At 39.3% G+C, this 21034-nt stretch overlaps 3 protein-coding genes across 3 annotated transcripts; 1 reads left to right on the forward strand and 2 right to left on the reverse strand.

Moving 5' to 3' along the window:
- Positions 1-377: 377 nt before the first annotated feature.
- On the reverse strand, positions 378-4953 carry LOC311259733 (snaclec A7-like). The gene is made up of 8 exons (XM_084357021.1): positions 4914-4953; positions 4697-4800; positions 2791-2847; positions 2164-2214; positions 1949-2040; positions 1709-1834; positions 612-711; positions 378-462 (listed from the first exon to the last, which is right to left on the reverse strand). Exons 2-8 carry the CDS (start codon positions 4758-4760, stop codon positions 389-391), a joined length of 564 nt encoding a protein of 187 aa, XP_084213147.1. The 5' UTR covers positions 4761-4800; positions 4914-4953; the 3' UTR covers positions 378-388.
- Positions 4954-9681: 4728 nt separating this feature from the next.
- On the reverse strand, positions 9682-14821 carry LOC311259711 (hepatic and glial cell adhesion molecule-like). Its single transcript, XM_084357002.1, has 4 exons — positions 14755-14821; positions 11712-12047; positions 10033-10320; positions 9682-9798 (listed from the first exon to the last, which is right to left on the reverse strand). Exons 1-4 carry the CDS (start codon positions 14816-14818, stop codon positions 9689-9691), a joined length of 798 nt encoding a protein of 265 aa, XP_084213128.1. The 5' UTR covers positions 14819-14821; the 3' UTR covers positions 9682-9688.
- A 1986-nt stretch (positions 14822-16807) lies between these two features.
- Positions 16808-20650, forward strand: LOC311259284 (uncharacterized protein). Its single transcript, XM_084356338.1, has 2 exons — positions 16808-16893; positions 19415-20650. Exon 2 carries the CDS (start codon positions 19420-19422, stop codon positions 20359-20361), a length of 942 nt encoding a protein of 313 aa, XP_084212464.1. The 5' UTR covers positions 16808-16893; positions 19415-19419; the 3' UTR covers positions 20362-20650.
- The last annotated feature ends 384 nt before the right edge of the window (positions 20651-21034 follow it).

Consider the following 21034-nt stretch of genomic DNA (forward strand, 5'->3'; position numbering starts at 1 on the left):
TGCTTTAGAGTGGGTCAAAAGGCAAAATGTCTCTCTTGGACATTCAGAATGCAAACCAAAATAATAACTATCTGGATAACACAACAGCAAGACAACAGCTTAAGTATCTTTTTTATTGTTTTGTTCGGCACATAAAATGACAATAAATACACAACGGCTACAACTGCCTTACATTTCAAACTGCTAATAAAAAGAAAGAAAATACAACAACAACAAAGCACTTTATAGTATGGATGTGGATTAATTTGTGCTGAGATTTGTGTTACATATGCAGGATTTTTGTCTAGCATGTGTAAACATGTGAGTGAAATGTAGTCTTAAACAGTACAAACAGCATCTTTAGTATCATTTGTAGAAATCAGCAGTAACACAACAAACATTGTAATGACTAGCAGTTTGGCTTCACCTGGCAGACGAAAGGGAAGGGCATGCTGCAGCCATGATTGGACCAACCTTTGGACACTGCAAAAACATCATCATCATCATCATTATTATTGTCAGGTACTGTATGGCAACAATGTGTTGAAATGAAAGAATTAGTTCTCCCCCTCCCCCCCCCCCCACCTCCCACCATGACCAGCAAATGACTGTGTGGGGTTTTCTCTTTTTACCTTGAGTGTTGAGCTGTAGGCACTGGTATTGGTTAGTTGAGCTCACTGCATCCCAGTTTTGATAGTCGAACACTGAGCCATCTCCCCATCTCCATTCCCCCTGTAAGAAATGACAGTGAAAGTCTCCGTCATTCAGTTGGGTTTTTTTGGTCTTTCTACATGTACACTTTAAAGTTTACGTTTAAAGCACATTTGTCTATTTGAACCTTTCTGAACCTTTCACTGTTTTTTGAAGCCTCAGCAGCAAACCTGGATAAACTCACTAACACTGTACATCTTATCATGTCTTACATCAGCTTGTCTGAGGACATCTGTGCCGACTAACAATGTAATATCTACATATACCCAAACAACAAACCCTGGTTTACACTTGGGGGCAGCTTTGTCAGGCCAAGGAGGAGGGCCTTCAGAAGTGGAGACAGAATCCTGTACAACCAGGCCAGAAACACAGCTTAGAAGCTACGCTGAAAAGCTGAAAATTGCTGTTCAGTGAACAGCTCCACTGGAAACCCTCCTCCACACTGTGGACACTGCACTGGCCCAGACACATGCACAGACTTTGCTGAACTTCCTATTTTAAGATTAGGTAATTAGGTATTAGGTAACATATGTAATAGCCAAATGAATGTCACAGGTGGGAGACCCCCCATGGCATGCATAATCATCACAAATCATATTTCAATTCTAGAAAAATATTACAAAATTGTTAATTTACATCTAAGGCATAGTGATAGGTGAGTGTGGGATACATGTTCCAGACTTTAAGGATGCATATAAGTGCTGTAGTTTACGAGGAAACTCACAAACATAATTAATTTTAGGCACCAGATCCATCCATTTGGAACCATCTGGGGAGTCACCCTCATAGACTCTGGAGACTACTCAACTTTAACCTTAAGAATGATCTTTTAGTAGTTTTTGTTCCTAAACCTAACTATAGGTTAATAACAGTCCAAAAGTCATAATATGTCATAGTATGTGAACTGTTTGTCAGCATGCTTTATTTTGAAAGTCTAACCAGACGTTTCAGTTTTCACGCCTTTCAGTACAAAAATTGATGCTAGAGGGGTAGGTTACTTTTTAATATCTGTACAAACCTCAAAGTGGTAACCTCCAATCCAGGCAAAAGCATGACCACCAGTGTTGACCATACGCTGGAGGAACTGATACTCCCAGATGTTGTGGACTGAGGCTAAAGTGCCACCAAAGCCAGCACAGAAGCTCTGCAGGACAAGAAGAGGAGGTTGCTTTGGTTCTATTCGAAACAATGTGATGTATTTTTAAGTAATTCTACAAAAAAGAGACCTTTTCTTTCATTATGAGTATTATGTTATTACCTCAGCGTTTCCCCAGGTATCAGGGTAGTTTTCTAAGAAGTAGCAGGTACCCCGGAAACTAAGCCATCCATCAAGACAAAATTGGAAACGAGCTAGAAAAAAACAATAACAATTATTTAAATGATTATCAATGTTAATATATATATATTATGGTACATCTCACAGGAACACAGGCTGCTGCAATTATTATTATTATTACCATTTGATTTTCTTACCTTGACGTTGAGCTGCTCTGTTGGCAACAACAGCAGTGTCAGCAACCAGTTCTGAAAAAAACAACCAACCAATGTCTATGAGGTTATATATTTATGTTTATAATATATATTTATATAGTCTTTGTGTGATCTTTCACTCATTATTCATCATTTTCTATGTCGACATAACTGTACAGAAAGATAGACAGAAAACATTTTAAAGGTCTAACGTGTTATTTTTTGTAAATTGACTTTGCAGCTTGTAAGACTCCCTAAATATGGTGGCATTAGTTGATAACTTTATAAGATTTTAGGTGATAAGGTGCAGCAGATTGGTTTATTGCTATACAGGCCTATTGCTAACCTAAAGGAATGAATTAATAAGGTAACAATGTAATCTCCCCTTCACCTTCAAGTTGACTTCAGCTCAAGCAAGAGTATTGTCTGTACTGTATTTAAAATGGGAAACTGAATCAGCAATGATTCACTAAAAAATGGGAAATGCCTGACATGATGATACTAGGTGCTTCATGTTACAGTAACTACAGCTGCAGTAAAGTGAAGATGTTTGAGAAAAATTCACAGTGACACATAGTAAGATGTAATCTAACTCATCAAAATGGAAAGTTTAAAATATGTGCCAATTACCTTGTTTTGGTTCAGATTTGTCTTTCTGTTCTACTGCAGCAGCCTCAGCTGGACCAACTGACGGAAAGAAGGGCAAAGATAGTTAATTGTTTTAACAGTTACATAGTTATGTACCAGACAAGTACTACTGAAATCAGGAACAAAGACCATTGGGGCTTTTCCACTGGCACTTTTGGCGGCGCTGAGTCAAACTGTGCTGCACTGATTTGCTGAGTCTGTGTTCAGCTCTCAGTACTTTTGGAGTTTTCGAAGAGTATTCACAACTGCTCCTGTGACCAGTGCTCAAGACAAACGAGGCCATGCTGGTACTCCTGTAGTGGAGATGCAAACCCCTGTTTCACTGGCCTGACGTGCCACTCAAAACAAGTCGAGCCGAGCCAGATCATGTGTATGGTAAAGCCCCTGAATGTCTCACAGATTCTTTTCCTGTTGAAGCCTCACTGTTTGCCCCAAAAGTGTTTGCGTCCGTCGTATCAAATAGTGTGAACACCTCAGTTCAAAAACAACCTTTTTTTCCATGATGAAGATTTGCTAACGAGATAAAACTGACTTCATTAAACATTAACTAGGACTTAATCTGCATCCATCTTCATTTTTGACGGAAAAGGTATGAAATGAAATCTCTCTTCCCTTTTGTTGAAGAACATTTAATCGATCTTGTAATCTCAGTCTCCCTCTTGTCAATGGATGGCTGCATAATTCTATTCCTGCATGTCTACTTCATCTTCCTGGTGACTTCACACATGAGCTGCGCTCCGCTAACAATTCTAAAGCCTGGAGCTAGCTGCACCCCATGGCTGTAGACGCTTGACCAACATGTTAGGAAAAGTAAATGATAGCAACATTGAGGCTTGGACAGAAAGGCACAACAAAACTACAATTGGACCCACCTTAAAAAATAATGCAGCAGAGAGAAACAGTGAGTGTCATTGTCAGGAAAGAAGACCTACAGCTACAAAATAGCTGGGAAGAAAACTGTGATTTTAACCAAGCCACCTACAGTAAGTTAGAAAGGGCAGTGGGTCAACCTTAGGTATTATTTGCATCTCACAACAATGTGCCATTGCTTACATATGGGGTTCGAGCCAATAAACTGAGCTAAGTTTAACCAGCTAAGTTGCACACTCAACAGGCTGTACTTACTACACACATTTCATGTATCCACATCTACTTATTACTGAAAACATTTTACATTTAAACAAACATTGAAACATTTTTCGTGTCTTGTTCTACTCATGCGCTACTTATGCAAAAATGTTTCATATGGTTGTGTACAAATAATTATAAAGACTCATGAATATAACAGTCTAGAACGGATCATGATTCTTGTTGGCATGTATCGACTAAATGAATATCACCTTCTCTGCAAAGCTGTATTTTCCTCATATGATCAATAGTTGTGGCTAAATTTCAGCATCAGTATAACCAACAGGATGACATTTTATTGGAGAGCAGTTTCCTGAAGCTTGATCGACTAAAACCAAAGTGTCAGGAGTGTCAAGTCAAATAAAACTGATGAAAAATAAAGAGAATGAGGCTGACTAACTACGACTAAAGCTGACATGGATCTAAAGCAAATCTAAAAACAAAATTGACAAAATTTACACTTGTCTGAAACAAAGTGTAAATCAAATCAATTTTATTTATATAGCCCAAAATCACAATCACATTGCCTCAATGGGCTCTACAATCTGTACAGTGAACGACATCCTCTGTCCTTGGACCCTTAATTTGAGTGAAGAAAAACTTGTCATGTTGAACTCTCATTCGATCTCTCCCCCCATTACCTATACTTTCATTATCTCTTTACCTATAAATATGTTTCAATATATCATCCTTCATTTCACAATCCTAAATATGTTATGAATTGGTACAAGTATTTGAATGTACAAGTGTTCTGCCTCACCTGTTGCACCCCTGATGGACAGAGCAAGACAGAGGATAACAGAAAAGATCAGTAGAGTCTTCATTGTGAAAGCTGATTGCTCTCTGAGATGGATGCTCAAAGATCTGCAAATACAAAAGGAGGCATTGTGGAGAAAAAAGAGGAGAAAAGAAAGTCAGACGAAATGTGAGAAAAATACATTAACACAACAAAGGAACACAGGAGCATCATGACTTACAGAGAGAAGCAGCAGTGAGTAAATGTGAAGTGGTCCTCAGGTATCAGTTTAGTGGAGCAGTGATGACAGGAGGCTCCGTGTTCTTTATATACGCATGGATCAACACTGAGCCAACTCCTTCAAGCAATAAAACCTGTGGACTTTGCCTTCTGTGTCAGCTGTGAGTTACGGTATGTTACAGGAAGAAAAAAAATGTTCTTCCTGACAAGGTGATTGAATAACAGCATCAATCAAACTATATGGGTCAACAAAGTGGTGGAATTTCCAAGGAATAGTGTTCCTGTCTGTTGTTTTACCCTGCTGCCTAAACTGGAACACGGGATCTGGAAGAATTGGCTATAACTCGAAAAGGAGACAGACATTAAGCATTTTTCCAGTCACGTTAATCAACATGAAGAGTCTGATAATGTAGAATAATACTACCCACTGTTAGCTTTTTCAGAATTCAATTTGTCTTGTGTTACATCGCCATGAAACACACCTCTCAAGTGCAACAGCTTGATTCGTGATTGTTATGGAGCCAGCTCCCTGTAGTCTAGTCTCTTTGTTCCCATTGAGTCCTATTTCATCCATACCATTTTCCTGCAACAGGACACTAGTAGGCTAGGAGAAGCCTTAGGTCTAAAATCAATATAATGCTCTAGTTTCGACAGGTGCAATGAGGCTGACTCAGTCAAGGAAACTGTGGAGATAAACAACCCACGAAAAATAACTGACACTTCCTTCTGGGAAATAAGATACAGTTCCCCACCCCATCCAATGGGAGTCCTCATGGTGTATGCAGTAAAAGAGAAGACAGAAGAGTCATGAAATTTCTAAACCCCTTCCTTCACCTCCCACGCGCCCCGCCCTCTCCATCTCTGCTGTTCTCAGCAGCAGCAGGTGTTGCGAAGCACAGAGGAAGCATCCCTCAACAAAGGAGATAACGGAATAAAGTTACCCTATGGTGCACCACCTCAAGTGACAATGTAAGAACATTGAACAATAGGTAAATGAGAGGATGTCCACCTTGGCTATTATTTGCTTCAGTAACTAGCAGTTAATAGTTGACCAACAGTTTACCAATATAGACTCATTAGTGACTAATTACGTAATCATTAGCTACTCTTTCTTTATTCAGCTATACTTTCATATAAAATGATACATAACACAGAGTAGTTACTGACTATTCTGGAGGAGGAGGAGCAGGCAGATGGTCCAAATCAGTGGCAGCAGGACAGTTGATCCAGTGTGGGATTCGAGGCGATCCTTGGCATTGGAAACACATGGCAGCTGGTTCAAAGGGAAGTCGACTGAAGCTCACAATTACCTTTAAGGCATCAACATCACTAATGCTAAAGAATATGACTTGGGTATTAATATTGGTGTATATGCAGTGTGAATATAATTGTTTAAAACATTTTTAGACTCTGGCTGTCTCTGGTCTGTTGTTAAAGAAATTATTGTGAACTGCCAGGAAATACTTAGTACCTAATCATTAAGTAATGAGAGACTAGTCAGTAACTATTTGGTATTATCTATCATTTTATATGAAGGTACTCAAAAAGAAACAGTAACTAATGATAAAGAAATTAGTAACTAATGAGTCTATATTGGGTAACTACTCAGTATGATGGTTCACTTTACTTGAGGGTACACAAAAAGAGTAACTAATGATTCAGTAATTAGGAAGTAAGGAGTCACTAATTAAAATGAATGAAGAACAACTCATTAAAAAGGTGATAAGTATGTGAATTCACAGATATTTATGAACTAATCATTACCTAATGATTAATTAATATATTATCTCCTAGTCTGTTCTCTAGTAACTCATCACTATCTACTATATAGTCTTGAAATCATAGTCAGTGAGGAATTACTCATTAACCTTTCATTATCTATCAAGTCCTTTATGATTCATTGCTTACTGGCTCCTCAGTAACTACTCACATTTTCTGTGTACCTTATTGTAAAGTGTTACCCCTAAGTCAAATGGGCGATTTCAATCTAGCTGTAAATCACTGTTACGTGTGGGCCTGTAGGGGGCGCTGTTGCCCCCGGCTGGTTGCTTTCTCTCTCCCTCTACCTTTTTCTCTATCTGGCGCCCTCTCTGCCTTTGTCTGTGTTTTTATCTTCCAGGAAGACACACCTGCCCAGGTTTGTGGCAATTACCTGATGACAGCATTTGAGGAGGATTGAGTGGAAAGCTCACTCTCTCTGGAGCCATTGCCCAGCTCACATCAGAAGGGGTATATTTTCCCCCTTCTTTCTCTTTGTTGTCTTTTTCCCCCACATGTTTTTCAGTGCTGGGGTTTTGTTTTGTAAGTTTGGGTTGTTGATCACCGGTAGTCCAGTTTTCAGTTTTCTTTGTTTCATTTAGGGTTAGACTACTTTGTTCTTTCCCTTTATGATAGTTTAGAGTGGATAGCTGGGTGCGACGGCCCACTGCATGGCTGGCTCAGTGATTTCCCCTTCTTTTTTTTATTTCAGCTGGGATCTCCATCCTCTTTTGGTAGGTACTTTGCTAGAGCTTCGTTGGTTGATTTAAAATAAACTTTTATTTAACTGTTCATCTGGTGTCTGAGCATCCTTTTAAAAATGTTACACCCTCTGTGCGAGCCTTTTGTGCGAGGGTCCTTAACAATCACCCAGACCACTCTTATAGACTTCCGTTAAGGCTTTTATTTTTTCTTCTAACTTCAGCCACAACAATTTAGTCACTGTGGGTTCCAGGAGGGCTTACACTAACATGTTTGCATCATACATAACATGGTGCCATTCTCATGCTCCTTTGATGGTTTCTTTAACCGACCTGGAAAGTCAACTTTGTTGATTTAATTAGCTTCATAAGCTCCTTTTTGGAAACAACATGGATGCTACAAAGAAGATGTGTTGCATTGTATTGCTGAGATTGTTTGAACAACAAGTTGATAGCTGTTTCAACTGAAATATTCCCTTATAGTTGGAAGCTATTTTTTCCGATTATTCCTACAACAGTCAAGTCAACATGACTAACATCACCACAACTCAAAGTAGGGAATTGATCATGTGGTTAAAAGGAATACCGCTCAGTCTGACTGATGTTATATCTATTATCTGATGTTTGTGGATAAGGATTATCATAGATTATACTGCATTGATGGGTATGTGACATTTTACTGATATAGATGTTTGAGGTTGAGCTCAGTTTACCTCCTTTTATATACTGTTGGCTAGTTTAATCTACAGCAATGCATCATATTCTAAAAGATTATTTTTGAGCATGGCTGTCCTGTGAGAACCACAGAAAAACAGCCTGTTTTCAGATTTGTGATGATGCATTATATCTTAAAAAAAAAAAAAGATTTCAAAACAGTTTATTTTAGCTGAAGAAGAAGGAGATTATCCTCAATACAGAAAGGAACACCTCATCCTTCAATTTATCCGAAACGTTCAACATCAACAAGTATGGAGATGCATGGTTTTGACTGGACAGGAAGGGGAGGAAAAAAAGTAATGTTAAAAGTAACTCGTAATTAAAGCTGGCAGACAAATGTAGTAGTGGAGTAAAAAGTACAATATTTGCCTCAGTGATGTAGTTGAGGAGAAGCCTAAAGTAGCATAAAATGGAAATACTCAAGTGAGTAAATGTCTGATATAATATATAGCCTAATAGTTTTATTATTCACACATTATCAGACCCAGTGCCACTGTTCTTTATTATGCTGCAAGAAGAAGTTGCCTTTACATCCAAAGGTGTCTTGAGGGTAAACTTATATGACAATATCATCTGACCCACTACAGTTGAATATAGTATATCACTGCCATGACCAGCACCTTGTCTTTGGGGTTCATTCACCAGACAACTCTTGCTATCTCAGCAGTAACAACCAACATCTAAGTGGTTTCATTTTGGAATTTCTATCAACTTAATTCTTTTTTCCAGTGTACAATATGTACTACATCATCACTGTTTCCAGATCAGGCAGTAACATTTATAGACAGAGGCATTATAAATTGTCTTAAAGCATAGGACAGGCAGTTTGCAGACACAGATGTCATAGTTGCTCTTTATTGGTACAAAAACAACAATCCAACCTCAGCCAAGCAAGAAACAGCAGTTTCTGAACAATTTTCATCCATAGCATTTCTTCATGAGAAAGAAAAAAAAGATTTTTAATCATAAAATAATATATTTATGTTTGTATTTATTGATATTTGTAAATATCTGTTTGGATCCAATTTGAACCTTTTTTCTGGAAGAGGACCATTCCACAGGTAAACAGGTTAATTGGTATCAGGTATAGTATCATGACTGGGTATGAAAGGGACGTCATCAAATGGCTCTGTTCACAATCAAGGGCGGGGTTCACCACTTGTCAAACACATGATTGTATAAAGGAGATTACAATGTGGGCTCATGAACGCTTCATAAAACTCCTATCAGTAAACACAGTTTGTCTGCAAATTATTTCATTCTGCTTTTATTTACATTTTACACAGCATCCCAACCCTTTTTTGGAATGGCGTTGGATTGAAGTATTGTCTTCTCCAAATGTAATGGCCACTCTTAGAGAAGCAGTGTCACTGTCTCTCACTATGTGTATTTGTGATACAGATCAGATGAAAAAAATTGAAGCCTTATCCATTATTGAAAGCAACTTTTGACATTTGTGCACAGTATTTGCAGGTCTGAACTCTCTGAGTGGTTTCTAGGGAACATTGGTCACATTTTCCAGCCTGTGTCAAGCTTGAGAGACCCTCCATGTCTTTGTGATGACGATGTGATGACATGATCCTCAGGACTCCAGCTAGGTTCATCTTCTGAGTCTGATGTGGTCCACCACAAGAATAATCAAGGCCATGCCAACTATAGCAGAGATAACCAGTCGTACTGTGGCTTCAGTCTGACACCAGCTGCTACTCTCTGAGGGAATCAGGGACTTCAGAGTCACTATGCTTGAATTTTATTAAATGTGTTCAGATATCACAAAAAATGAAACAATACATACAGTCCGAGACATTAACATTAATGGTATTGAGTGTTCAATAGCTGCAATATCATACTATATTATTAACTATGTCATCATTTTTTTAATGTAAAGAGTAAAAAGAGACAAAAGAGCAGAATTGTCTTTCCCATGTTTTACCATCATCATACCTGTGTTCTTTGGACACGTGTCCTCTCTGTTGAGTTTAGTGGCTTTTTCTTCAACAGGGTTTTCAGCCACACAGCTGTAGTCGTCTTCATCGTGGGACTCTATTTCCAAAACAAGAGACAGCCTGGAGGACAGATCAAGACCACTTGTCTCTTTCAGTCGGTCTCTCCCTCTGTACCAGGACAGGATCAGCTCTCTGCTGTTCTCCACACAGCATTCCACCCAGACTGAGCTACAGCTTGTGTTGACCAAAGATGCATTGACCTTGATGGATGGAGGGCGTACAGAGCCTGGGGAAAGACAAGCAGTCAAAATGTTTTTTTAAGAGTGCAACTGAGAAATTTCTAGTCTAAATACAGTCTTTGGTTATTGGCACTGAACAACTCAGGGCTCAAAGGTTCGGAGGTTGTTATAGTAGCACTGTGACATTTTGAGAAATATACTCAGAGTCAGATGAGAGGACTGGTAAAGGTTTTTGTCTCTGAGGGCTCAAAGTGCCCATTCATGGGTGAGTTTCACCAGGGGGCATAAAATGTGACATGTTCTCATACTTCTGGCCCCACTGTGCAGCTACCCTGACCAACAATAAGTGCAGCGACACGGAACCCTCACTGGCTTCCAATCAAGTACACAGATGACGCAGGACCAAGCCAGAGTTACAGCTACCAAGATATCAAACCCCAAAGCACTGTATGTTTGTTAAGCTTATTCAGACACAGGATTCTATTTAAGAAGAATCATTCGTGGGGGCCACAAATGATCACGCTGCAGGAGCACAGAGCGTGCACACAAGTGCTTACGGTGCACTTCTTCTGGGGGGGCAAGAGTTTAATCATATACTGACCACACCTTTTATACATTTTAGGAAAGATACCATTGGCTAATTTACAAAGCTAATGGAGTCAAGCATTGGGTGTGATAGAAAGGTCAACCAATGATAAGGGCCATAGACAACTCGGGCATGTCATCCACCATTAGAATTGGCCCTCAGGGGCGAGTCTTTAAGAAATGTTTAAGCTGCTGCGTTGTAGAACCCAATAAACTCCTTTGTTCCAGAGTCTGCACCTCTCCAGTGATCTAGCCTGTTTCTTGACTCCAGCCTACATTGAAGACTATGATTTGGTAAAGTGTTGGACCAAATTCCAGGACCCATCCGGCCCATTTCCTGGTCCCTTGGGACTTAACATAGGACAGTTGATTTTTGAGTCTCATTCCCAGTTCTTCAAATACTGTTTTTTCTAACAAATAGGACCTTTAACCCCTGGACAAAAAAAGTATGATACAGAAATGGCTGTATTTCAAACACTACAAAGAATTATGTCTAATGTTTGGTATCATTGGATTCAGAACAATGTAATATCAATAATCTTGATCCATCTTGTCTACTTATTAAGAAGAAACCCCTCAGAATCTTTCTTTAAAAGGTAGAAACACAAACACTGTGGAACAGGTGGCTACACATGACAAAATAAACGTTTCTGATTTCACCTAGATACCATGCCTTACATACTAAACATTCTAAAAGTAGTATATTCATTAATGGGTTAAGCGCACAATGATATTCACTCTGTGAATCCACACATGAATCTTATATGACCTTATAAAGTGGAGGGAATATTGCAGCCGTCCTCTACAATGGTTTTTAGTCAGTTTCACTGAACGTACAGTCAGGTTTACTTACTGTATATAATTAGGTGGAAATGCTGAGAAATGATGTTGGTGCCGATGGATTGGCTCTTGTAAACACCAGTGTCACTGACTCTGAGCTGAGTGATGGTCAGAGCTCCAGTCTGAGTGTCCAGCTGCAGTCTGTCTCTGAAATGCTCGTCGTAATCACTATAGACCTCCCACTTTTTCACACTGGCGATACGCGTGTTCGGGTTCATGGGTCCAAAGGTCCACAATACCTGTACATTACTTTTGCGTGTGGCTTCTTTTGTCTTTAGGGTGACAGTCGCTCCCTCTCTTGCTTTCACTGTTTCCTTATCTTCATCTGCCACCGCACAACACAGCAGAACTGAAAAAGAGAAGATGTGGCTGTTGATGAAACTGTAAAGGTTTTGTTGACTGAATTAGATCAGAGCTGGAAAATATTCATAGATATGCTGTTGCTGGGCAAGAAGAAAAGTAATGGACTACAGGGGACACAGTCAGTGGGTACTGTGGGAGTTGGAGGCCATTCCTAAGAGGCATCCAGTCCCTATATAAGCCAAGTGAGAGCTGTGATGAAGTCAAAGCACTGTGGATTTATCTAGGCATTTTTTGCTGAAAACGGCTGATCACAATGCTATGAAAGCGATGAGACAGAACCAGGCATTAAAATATCTGAGTCCTGTCTGATACAAGTGGACAGGATGAGCACAGTGGACCCTGCAAGTTGTTTCCTGCTGAAATGTTGTGGAAGATAGGTAGAAATTCTTATTGTTTGATGTTGCCTACACGAGCTTCTCTGATTACCATGACGCTAATGTAACCTCTCTAAGGCAGTAGCGGTAATGTCTAGAAGAAGCTGTAAACCAAACATGCTCAGGCTACAGGACTGAATGCTACAGGACTGAGTGACTGCTTTTTCCTCTCTATAAGCTAGGCATTCAATCTTGCTTAAATGGAAGAATGTAAACCCTCCATCACCCAACCAATGGATCAAGGATGTGACACAGAACATCAAGCTGGAGAAAACCAGATGCACCCTCAACGGCTCCATTAAGAGATTTTACTTAACCTGAGACCCATTAATAAACTATGTGAACAGTTTACCTGGGTTAAAATTATGGACTCACACCTCCTCAGAACATTTCTATCCTCAGGTGGTCTGTCCTATCTGTGTTTGAATGCACTGTTATGTGTGTGTGTGTATTTTATTTAATGTATTTGTTTTGTTTTGTTTTGTTTTGTTTTGTATGTGTGTGTTTTTGTGTTTTATTTTTATGTGATCTGTTTTTTTTGTTAATGTCTTGTATGATAAAACAAAACAAGGTTTCTCTTAAAGGAGCACGCTGTAGTTTTGGGGAAGAAATGTTAATGAAGAAGACATGTTTCTGTCTAAACAAACTAAATAATCAGACTCTCTTTGTTTTCATGGCTGAATAAACTGAACAACAAACTGACCTTAAAGGACAACACAACTATACTGTTTTACTTTGTCTATATGTGGCGGACCCTGCCACCTTTCTAGCTTCAAACAGCGTTCCGGTTACAGCTTGTTTATTTGCTTATGGAAAAAGTTTGTATTATTACCTCATTAATATTGGAAATATTAAAATTCTGACTTTGAATTTCTTCTCCAAAACTACACAGTTCCCCTTTGATGCAGACAAGGTCAGCTGTGCTCTGCAAGTTAAGAAGAAGTACAACATCATTTCCAGAGAAACTGTTTCTGTTCCACTGAATACAGAAGCCCACGTTAGTCACATGTACAGGTTGTTCCTCCATAACTCTCAACACAAAACAAATCTTTATTTTATCCACATCATTTTGACTGAATTTACTGTTTAATGCACAGGTACAGTGAAGACTCTAAATCAAACCAAGAGGTAGTGTGTAGTAGACTGAGTAAAGACAAGTGCTGCAGATGGAAAAACAAGGTTAACCACAACTTTTGACACTCACAGGTCATCTTTGCAAAGGATGTTAGGTAGAGCCTGTTTAGCACTGTGCTTTTTGTATATATAAAAATAGCAGTTCTTGCACCGAGGGGGGTCAGGATGTGGCTGTAACGGTACAGGAGGAAATGCAGCCAACTACTGAAGTTCATTTTATTTAAGATTGTTGATGCCAGCCAAATGGTAAAAAGTAGCCTAAATAAGAGTTGCACAGCAGAGCAAAAAAAACCCTCTGCCATAGAATAAAATCTATTGAAATCCACTGGATCCAGATTTTTGTTTTGACCATAAAGCTCTGTCAAGCCAAGGGGAGCTGCGGATTCAGCAGGTAATTCTCTGTAAGCTTGTCACTATGACCCAGTGAGCAAAGAGTGGTCTAGATCACGTCTTTTAGATGTCATTTATGGACATCCAAGACGTCTAAAAGTCCTCTGGGGAGCCAGAATGAAAGTTTTTTATACGTCTTTTCTGGATGTTGTATAGATGTTTATATATCGTTTATCGACTAATTCTGGCTGTCAGTGGACGTCCAGATCATAGCCAGTATGAACGTCTATTCTCAACTAATTCTGGATGTCAGTGGATGTCTAGATTATGGCCTGACTGTTGACATGGCCAGGCCATGATCTGCACGTCCATTGACAGCCAGAATTAGTCGATAAATGACGTTGAGAAAAGAAGTCCAGTCAGGCCATAAAAGACGTGATCTAGACCACTTTTTGCTCACTGGGGAGTTGAGCATTTTCTTTTTTTTTAAAAGTCTTTTCAAACAGTTTTGTTACATATATATTTAAAAAAGCTTTAAGAGAGGTGTATACTTATATGTACTGCTGTATATCACAAAATGTCTTTCTTTACTTACCACTTGTACTATCTAGCTTTCACTGATTAGATTTCAGAAACATTGTCCCAATCCAGTCTGTGGATTACAGGAAAACATTGCTGTTGACAATTTTTTTCTGTTCCACGAACTGTTTGTTGATGAAACCACCCAAATGATACAGTTTTACCTGCCCAATTAAATAAAAAGTATCCCAACTGGGTAGAGGCCCAATCTAGCAACACTGTACATAATTACTAACAAAGAAACAAATTAGCTGAACGTTGTTATTTTTAGCTTACCTAAAGTGAAATGGACAGCGAAATGTTTTCCTCCTAACCGAGGCTCCATGTTGTGTGTAAGCATGTATTGTCTGGCAGTGTGTTGCTGGAAGTGTGCTGCTGTTAATCAGTGTGTCCTGTACATCTCTAGTGTCTCTGCTGTCTCTGATCGCTGTATTTTCATCAACAGCCCCACCTAGAGCCCGTTTGCATTCACATGCAAACTGCAGTCTACCTTCTTAGTTCAGCTATTTCATACACTTTTTTTTTAAAAGGCTTTATGTAATTGCCAATGTTTTATGCTTTTGTCAGGCCTTCTCTTATGTTTATATTGGTGTGAATTGTGTTGAATGGTCAATGATGTACACTCACTGTCCACCCTCTAAAGTTCCACCCCAGTGAAATTAAAAATGTGAGTAGGAGTGAGGGGTTAAACATCTCTGTGACATGTTGTGGCTACATAGTGTGGCTAACCAGAGGCATTGTTGTGAATGAACGTGCTCGTGTTTTTGGTGAATGTTGAACTCAACATTTGTTTGCAACAAAGAATGTGAACCTAAGCAGGAGTCAACAATGCTTGTGCATCAATTTTTGGCACCCGGCTCTCAGCCAGCCTCTCATTGGTCAATATGGGCATCATGGGCAACAATAACTGTCATCAACGCAGAGAATGGATAAATTGTTATTATTATTTCACAAAATATGCATAAGACACTGCAGCTTAGATCTGGATTACAAAGCTACTAAAAGGGATATTATCACTTGCACATCAGTATCCTCATGGGCAAAAATCCCACTTAAACCAGCTAAGATCGGACTTGGGCAGTGCTCCTTGCGCTTCTTGATATCAACCAAGAGCGAACCAAATAAACCAGATCTGGCCCAAATCTGGGCCAAGCTCATTCTTTTCTGGTGTGCTGGATCTGGCTCTTGGGCCAGTTTTGGTTTATTTGGTTTGCTCTTGGCTGACGTCTGGCCATGCTATGGCATGTGGCAGGAGCGGACCACCCAAGTGCCATCATTCCACGTGCTATGTGGGCTGGATGAGGGTGTCTGGTACATGTTGCTATCTGGGTTGGCCAGTTAACATAAAAAAAACATCACAAATTAGTGTAAAAATTAGTGTAAAAATCAGCACCAACCAATTTTTTTATGTTTTCTCACACCAGTAGTGTCACCAGAAATATTGATTTAGGTGGGCCTTTGGAATATAAGATGAGCTACAACCAAAGCAAAAAGTGATGTGTAGATCAATACTTTTTTACTCATTATTTTAAGCTCTCATTAAAACATTATTTTGAATATTTGCCTTCTGTCTGTTTTGTTCTGCATCAATAGCACGATACTGCTTTGCAACATGTGATAGTTTCAAGAAATAAGGTGGCAGACGCATGCTGCAACTCCAATGTTGGTCTACACACTAAACATCTGCATGTTCATCTATTGCTGTTAGATCTGCAACAGTATAGGCACTGTGTTCTGCAGCCGAGGATGGACGGGTCGGTTTTGGTTTAGGAGCATCCCCAAAGTCGGCATCAGATTTTTCCCTACTGCATTTTATTTCTGACATCTATCCCTCCGCCCTTAAAAAAATGTATGCAGAGAGCTTTGTTATGACATCTTTGCTGTAATGATCCGTCACTGACCAGCAGTTAAATGACAGAAAAGCAGCAAGTGGTTCAAAGAGACCTCGCACTCATTTGAACTCTGAGTTTTCATTACAAGTGATATGAAAGTCTCTCTTTAAATCTATTTTTTTCCATTTAAATGAAAAAATAATAATAAATGTAGTACATAAAGTAAATAAATAACGTGTCATAGCCTAAAAAAGTTTTTTTTAATTGCACCTAACTCATATTTCTTATGATTTTGTTTTGTGTGCCAGCTGTAGATTTAGATGGCACAGGCACATCCAGGCACACCAGTGACTAAGTGGCTGACTGTGTCACACTGAAACATTCCCGCTCGTCTCACTTTTTTTCTGACTGTTGTTCAGCCTCCCTCCCTTGCTCCCTCCCCCTCGTCCTCCACGTGTCTACTTTCTTCTTCCTAACACTCTCCTCACCTCAATCATCCATAGCATTACCTCCTTCACCTTTTAACTCTGTTCTATCTTTCCTCGTTCTCTCAGAGTCCTCACTTGGATTATCTGCTCAGCAAGTAAGTAAACAATTTCATTTTCAGTTTAGTTAAGCGTCTTCACATAAACTGATATATGTCTGTAAGGTTCTTTGCTGATGATGTAACTGTTTCCCGCTCATTTTGGCTCCTTTCTCTATTCTGTGTATAGACCATACATTACATTAGATATAAAAAATATATATTATATAAGATATGTATGGAAAAGGTCTGAAAAGCAATTGTAAAATGTCACTAGCAGAAAGGAAATGTCAGTAAGTATTAAAACGTCTGCAAAAATGTAATCGGAAAAATCGGATTAGGAATTACATTACAACGAATGTGATATTAGGTTTGGAATCACATGAAAAACATGTAATGAGTTTATAATGAATAAAGGCAGTTAAAACAGATCAATGTGAGAGAAATCTTTCCCCATGTTTTGTGCTGAATAAGAAAAGGTGTGTTGATGCATCACAGCAGTGCAGTGATGCCAGTTACAGAGCCACCTGCTTGCTGGCAGTTGCTGTTAAATGCAGACAAGTTGCAGGTGGCTGCAAAACTTGATTTCCTGTTATTTTCTGCGTGACACAGAGGTAGGAGGCACACAGAAACAGCCACATCCTGACCCCCACGGTGCAAGTGTGTGTACGTGTTTGTTAATGTTTCCTGAGTGTTTAGTGTGTACCTTTTTTCTGTTCCCTTTTGTGCTCGACTGTTATTTGTGGTTGAAATGAAACTGGGCCGCACATCTACACGATATATATTGAAGGGTTGTGAAATTGTCTAGAGAAAGTTTTTTCTCTATCTTTATTCTTCCACAAATGCTATACAATTATCACATCTAAATGTGTCAAACTCTGTGGTGCGCCTCACCTCAAGTTTTTGACATTCAGATGGAGCTTTTTTACTCACTATCAATATTAGTGTACTGTTCCAACCGTCCATGGCATCAGTTGTCATTCAGAGAGAGTGACTCATTTAGGTGGACTATTTTCATACTGTGCCATTTATGCCCGCCTACACCTGACCTTTACATCTTCCAAATTAGCATTGATGGTAACTGGCTGCTTGATTTTAGGTAAACTGGGAATAATTTGTTACTATTTGTTAGCCACATCAGAGGACTGCTGCTTCTTCTCTTTTTTTTGTGGAATACTTTTTAAACATGGCTCTTCACAGCTTTGGCTACCACTCTCAGAGTCAAAGGGCACATGGTCATGTGCATTAAAATGCAGTGCGGCATGCAGATTAAAATGCTGATGAGCAAAAAAAAAAAAAAGATGGAGAACAAGAAAAACATACATTTATGTTTAAAGAATTATAAAAAAAATTAAGTGTAAAAATGCTATGATGTCTGTTGGCCTTCTGTGGGGGTGGGATGTGCAACTTCTCAGTCTGTAGAATTGTAAAATGTACATATATGTGACAGGTATTAAGCAAACTATGGAATAGAAATTGTACACAGGGTTACTGTCTGTGTTTACTTAAATGTAGAATCTGTACATAGTCTGTTGCTGGGGTGGTAAAGATTCTTCATAATCCTTCTTGCTCTGGTTCTGCTACTTGTAAGTCCTGAGAAAGTTGTGGCGGAAAAAAAACAGTGCAGACGAGAGAGTGAATGATGAAGACAAACAGCTATCAGCTCTAACTCATCTATCTTGCAAGGAGGATGCAAATCACTCAAAAGCCCCTTACCCTAACCTTAACGTATGCATGATGGTTTATTAAAGGCAGGGGCTGAACATTAATTATGAAGAAAATTGTAGAAACAACTAAAAATGTAAAACTAAGATTCAAAGCTGTGCTTCTGGTTATGTGGACTGGACAAAGGAAAAAAAGTGATGAACTCGCTGTGTGCCTGGCATTCTGGGCCCTGTACATGCTCTGTAGGCCCCTCCTCGTATCCACAGCTATTCATTCTAGTATGTTTGAGCTCTGAGCTCACATATGTCCTTAACGACTCTGTGGAAACAAGTCCAGTTGCCTACGATATAGCACTTAGAACTACCATGACCTGGATGACTGAGAACCTTCATCAATGTTGTAATACTTGTTTTAACAGTAAAATATTTTTTTTTAAAAACACACGAAAAACAGTTAAAAATCTGTAGCAAAATGCTCAATTTGCAGGGGCTACCAGCTGCTGCATCTGCATTATAACGTTAACATTAACTATGATAACTGTGCTCTGAAAGGATACATTTGGATGTTGACAGCAAGCGTATGCCCTTGCCCTGAACACTGGTGTGTAGCATGAAGGGACAACAACTTTAATTAATTTGTGTAGCACTGTGTTGTATAAAGACAAATAAATTATTAAATTATTTCATGGATTTCAAACCTGTAACTGAAAACAACATCCTCATGTGAAATATTTTATGATGTATCTGATCTTATCTGTATTCCTGCTTTTGCTGCCTATCCCCCCACTATTCCCCCATTTTTTTTAACTGTACTTAATACTATTCTGCAACAATACTAAATGTATCTTTACGTCATCCTCTCCTATCTTTTTTCTAACTATAATTTCTGATTTTTTTCTTTTTAATGACCCATACAGTCACAATGAAGACCAAGGCCATCCTGTTTCTGACTACATTCATGGTAATGCTCCTGATTTCTGGGTCTTCTGCCGATAATCAAAGCAACCACAGCTACACTCCTCCCCTCTCTCCTGTCCAGAGCACCATGACAACATCTAATGATGCTCCAGATAATAAGCCAAGTCCTACATCTGACCAGATTCCATCTGTAACGATGACAGAGGAAAAGAGTGACAACGACACCATCCCTGCAACATCGTCTCCATCTAATTCATCCATAGGGACATCAAGTTTCCAAGCAACCGAGCAACCCGACCAGTCTTCCTTAGCACCAAACAACAGCACAACACCTCCCTCCCCACAACCCACTAGCCACAAGTTCATGCTTTTTTTTATTCTGTTGGCCATCGTGGTGCTGATGCTGTTTGTGGGATGCCTCCATGCCATGAAGGAGGCAGGGCAAGACAGCTGTGCCTCCAGGTTCCTGCTGGGTGTGAGGCAGAGGCTGAGGGTTGTGATTGGTAACGTGGAGGACTGGATTGGGCTTCACCTCTGGCCAGGGGGGAAGAGAGAAAATGAGGATGATGAAGAGGAGGCAGAGAGAAGACAGGGAGATGAAGAAGGACAGAGGGTAGATGACGGGGGAAAAGGAGGTAGTTGCGGAGCAAGGATTGAAAAGAAAGGGGAACACAAAGAGGATGACAGCGATGATTCACCTGGCTCCTCTAGTATGGAGGGGGATAACCTCAGGGAGACTGCGCTGAGCAGACAGGAGGAAGAGGAGAGGAAGCAGAGTTGGAACGAGGACGAGGAGGAAACGAGTAGTGAGAGTGAGGGAGAACAAAGTGATGTGGGAGGAGAGAGCAAGGGAGATAAAAAGGGAGGCTCAGAAGTGATAGCACTAGTCAACTCTGTGCAGGAGGATGAGGAAAAGACTGATTTTAGTGTCGTCACTGTCCTGTAGTGATGAAAAACATCATTTGAAGAAGGAGAAAATGTGTAAGGTCATTATGTTTAGATCAGGGATCAGATTTAAAAGGAGAATGATCATGTTGTGATGGTTTTAAATATGTTACTTCACTGAAGGTTAAAGGGTTTGAATGCTACATGGCCTTCACCATGTCTTTGAACATTAGGCCAAACATACACGAGTGATGAACTGTTCACGCATGTTTGTGTAAATCAGAAAATGTTAACAACCAATACTTTTTTAAAACTTACAATGTGTGGAGAATACAGTTGGTGTTTGTTTGATGATCTTTAAATAAACTGTTGAAACATCTTCTAAATTCTTAATTAATATTGAACAAAAAGTTTTAAAAGCAGTGTTTATTTTGGCACCTGGTTTCAATTTTGTTATAGTTTAAAAAAAAAAAAAAAAAATTAGATTAGCCCACTGTCATAAGTGGCGTACCATACCGAAACATGCCATATCACATTGACATTACATGTGTATTACCTAACATTCATGTTATGAGGTGAACTGGTTTCTACAGTCATTTCAACTATTGCAGTACAGTATAAGTCAGTATAAGTTCAAAAATATAACACATGATGCATTATTCATTAACTTATTCAGCATTACATTAGAATTAAAGCTCCACCTTGGACAGACTTTTGCCTGTGGCCCTCACTTC

The sequence above is a fragment of the Pagrus pagrus genome, assembly GCF_965226575.1.
Source record: "Pagrus pagrus genome assembly, chromosome: 7".
NCBI lineage: Eukaryota > Metazoa > Chordata > Actinopteri > Spariformes > Sparidae > Pagrus > Pagrus pagrus.

Bases quoted from the DNA above. Each gene is read 5' to 3' on its own strand.
- LOC311259733 (XM_084357021.1), bottom strand. From the start codon at position 4,760: ATGAAGACTCTACTGATCTTTTCTGTTATCCTCTGTCTTGCTCTGTCC. The intron at 2,215-2,790 runs GTAATTGGCACA...TGTTTTTTTCAG, and splicing joins CAAATCTGAACCAAAACAAG to AACTGGTTGCTGACACTGCT. The intron at 1,835-1,948 runs GTAATAACATAA...CTTGTCCTGCAG, and splicing joins ATACCTGGGGAAACGCTGAG to AGCTTCTGTGCTGGCTTTGG.
- LOC311259711 (XM_084357002.1), bottom strand. From the start codon at position 14,818: ATGCTTACACACAACATGGAGCCTCGGTTAGGAGGAAAACATTTCGCT. The intron at 12,048-14,754 runs GTAAGCTAAAAA...TCTCTTTTTCAG, and splicing joins CGCTGTCCATTTCACTTTAG to TTCTGCTGTGTTGTGCGGTG. The intron at 10,321-11,711 runs GTAAGTAAACCT...GTCTTTCCCCAG, and splicing joins TTTCCACCTAATTATATACA to GCTCTGTACGCCCTCCATCC.
- LOC311259284 (XM_084356338.1), top strand. From the start codon at position 19,420: ATGAAGACCAAGGCCATCCTGTTTCTGACTACATTCATGGTAATGCTC.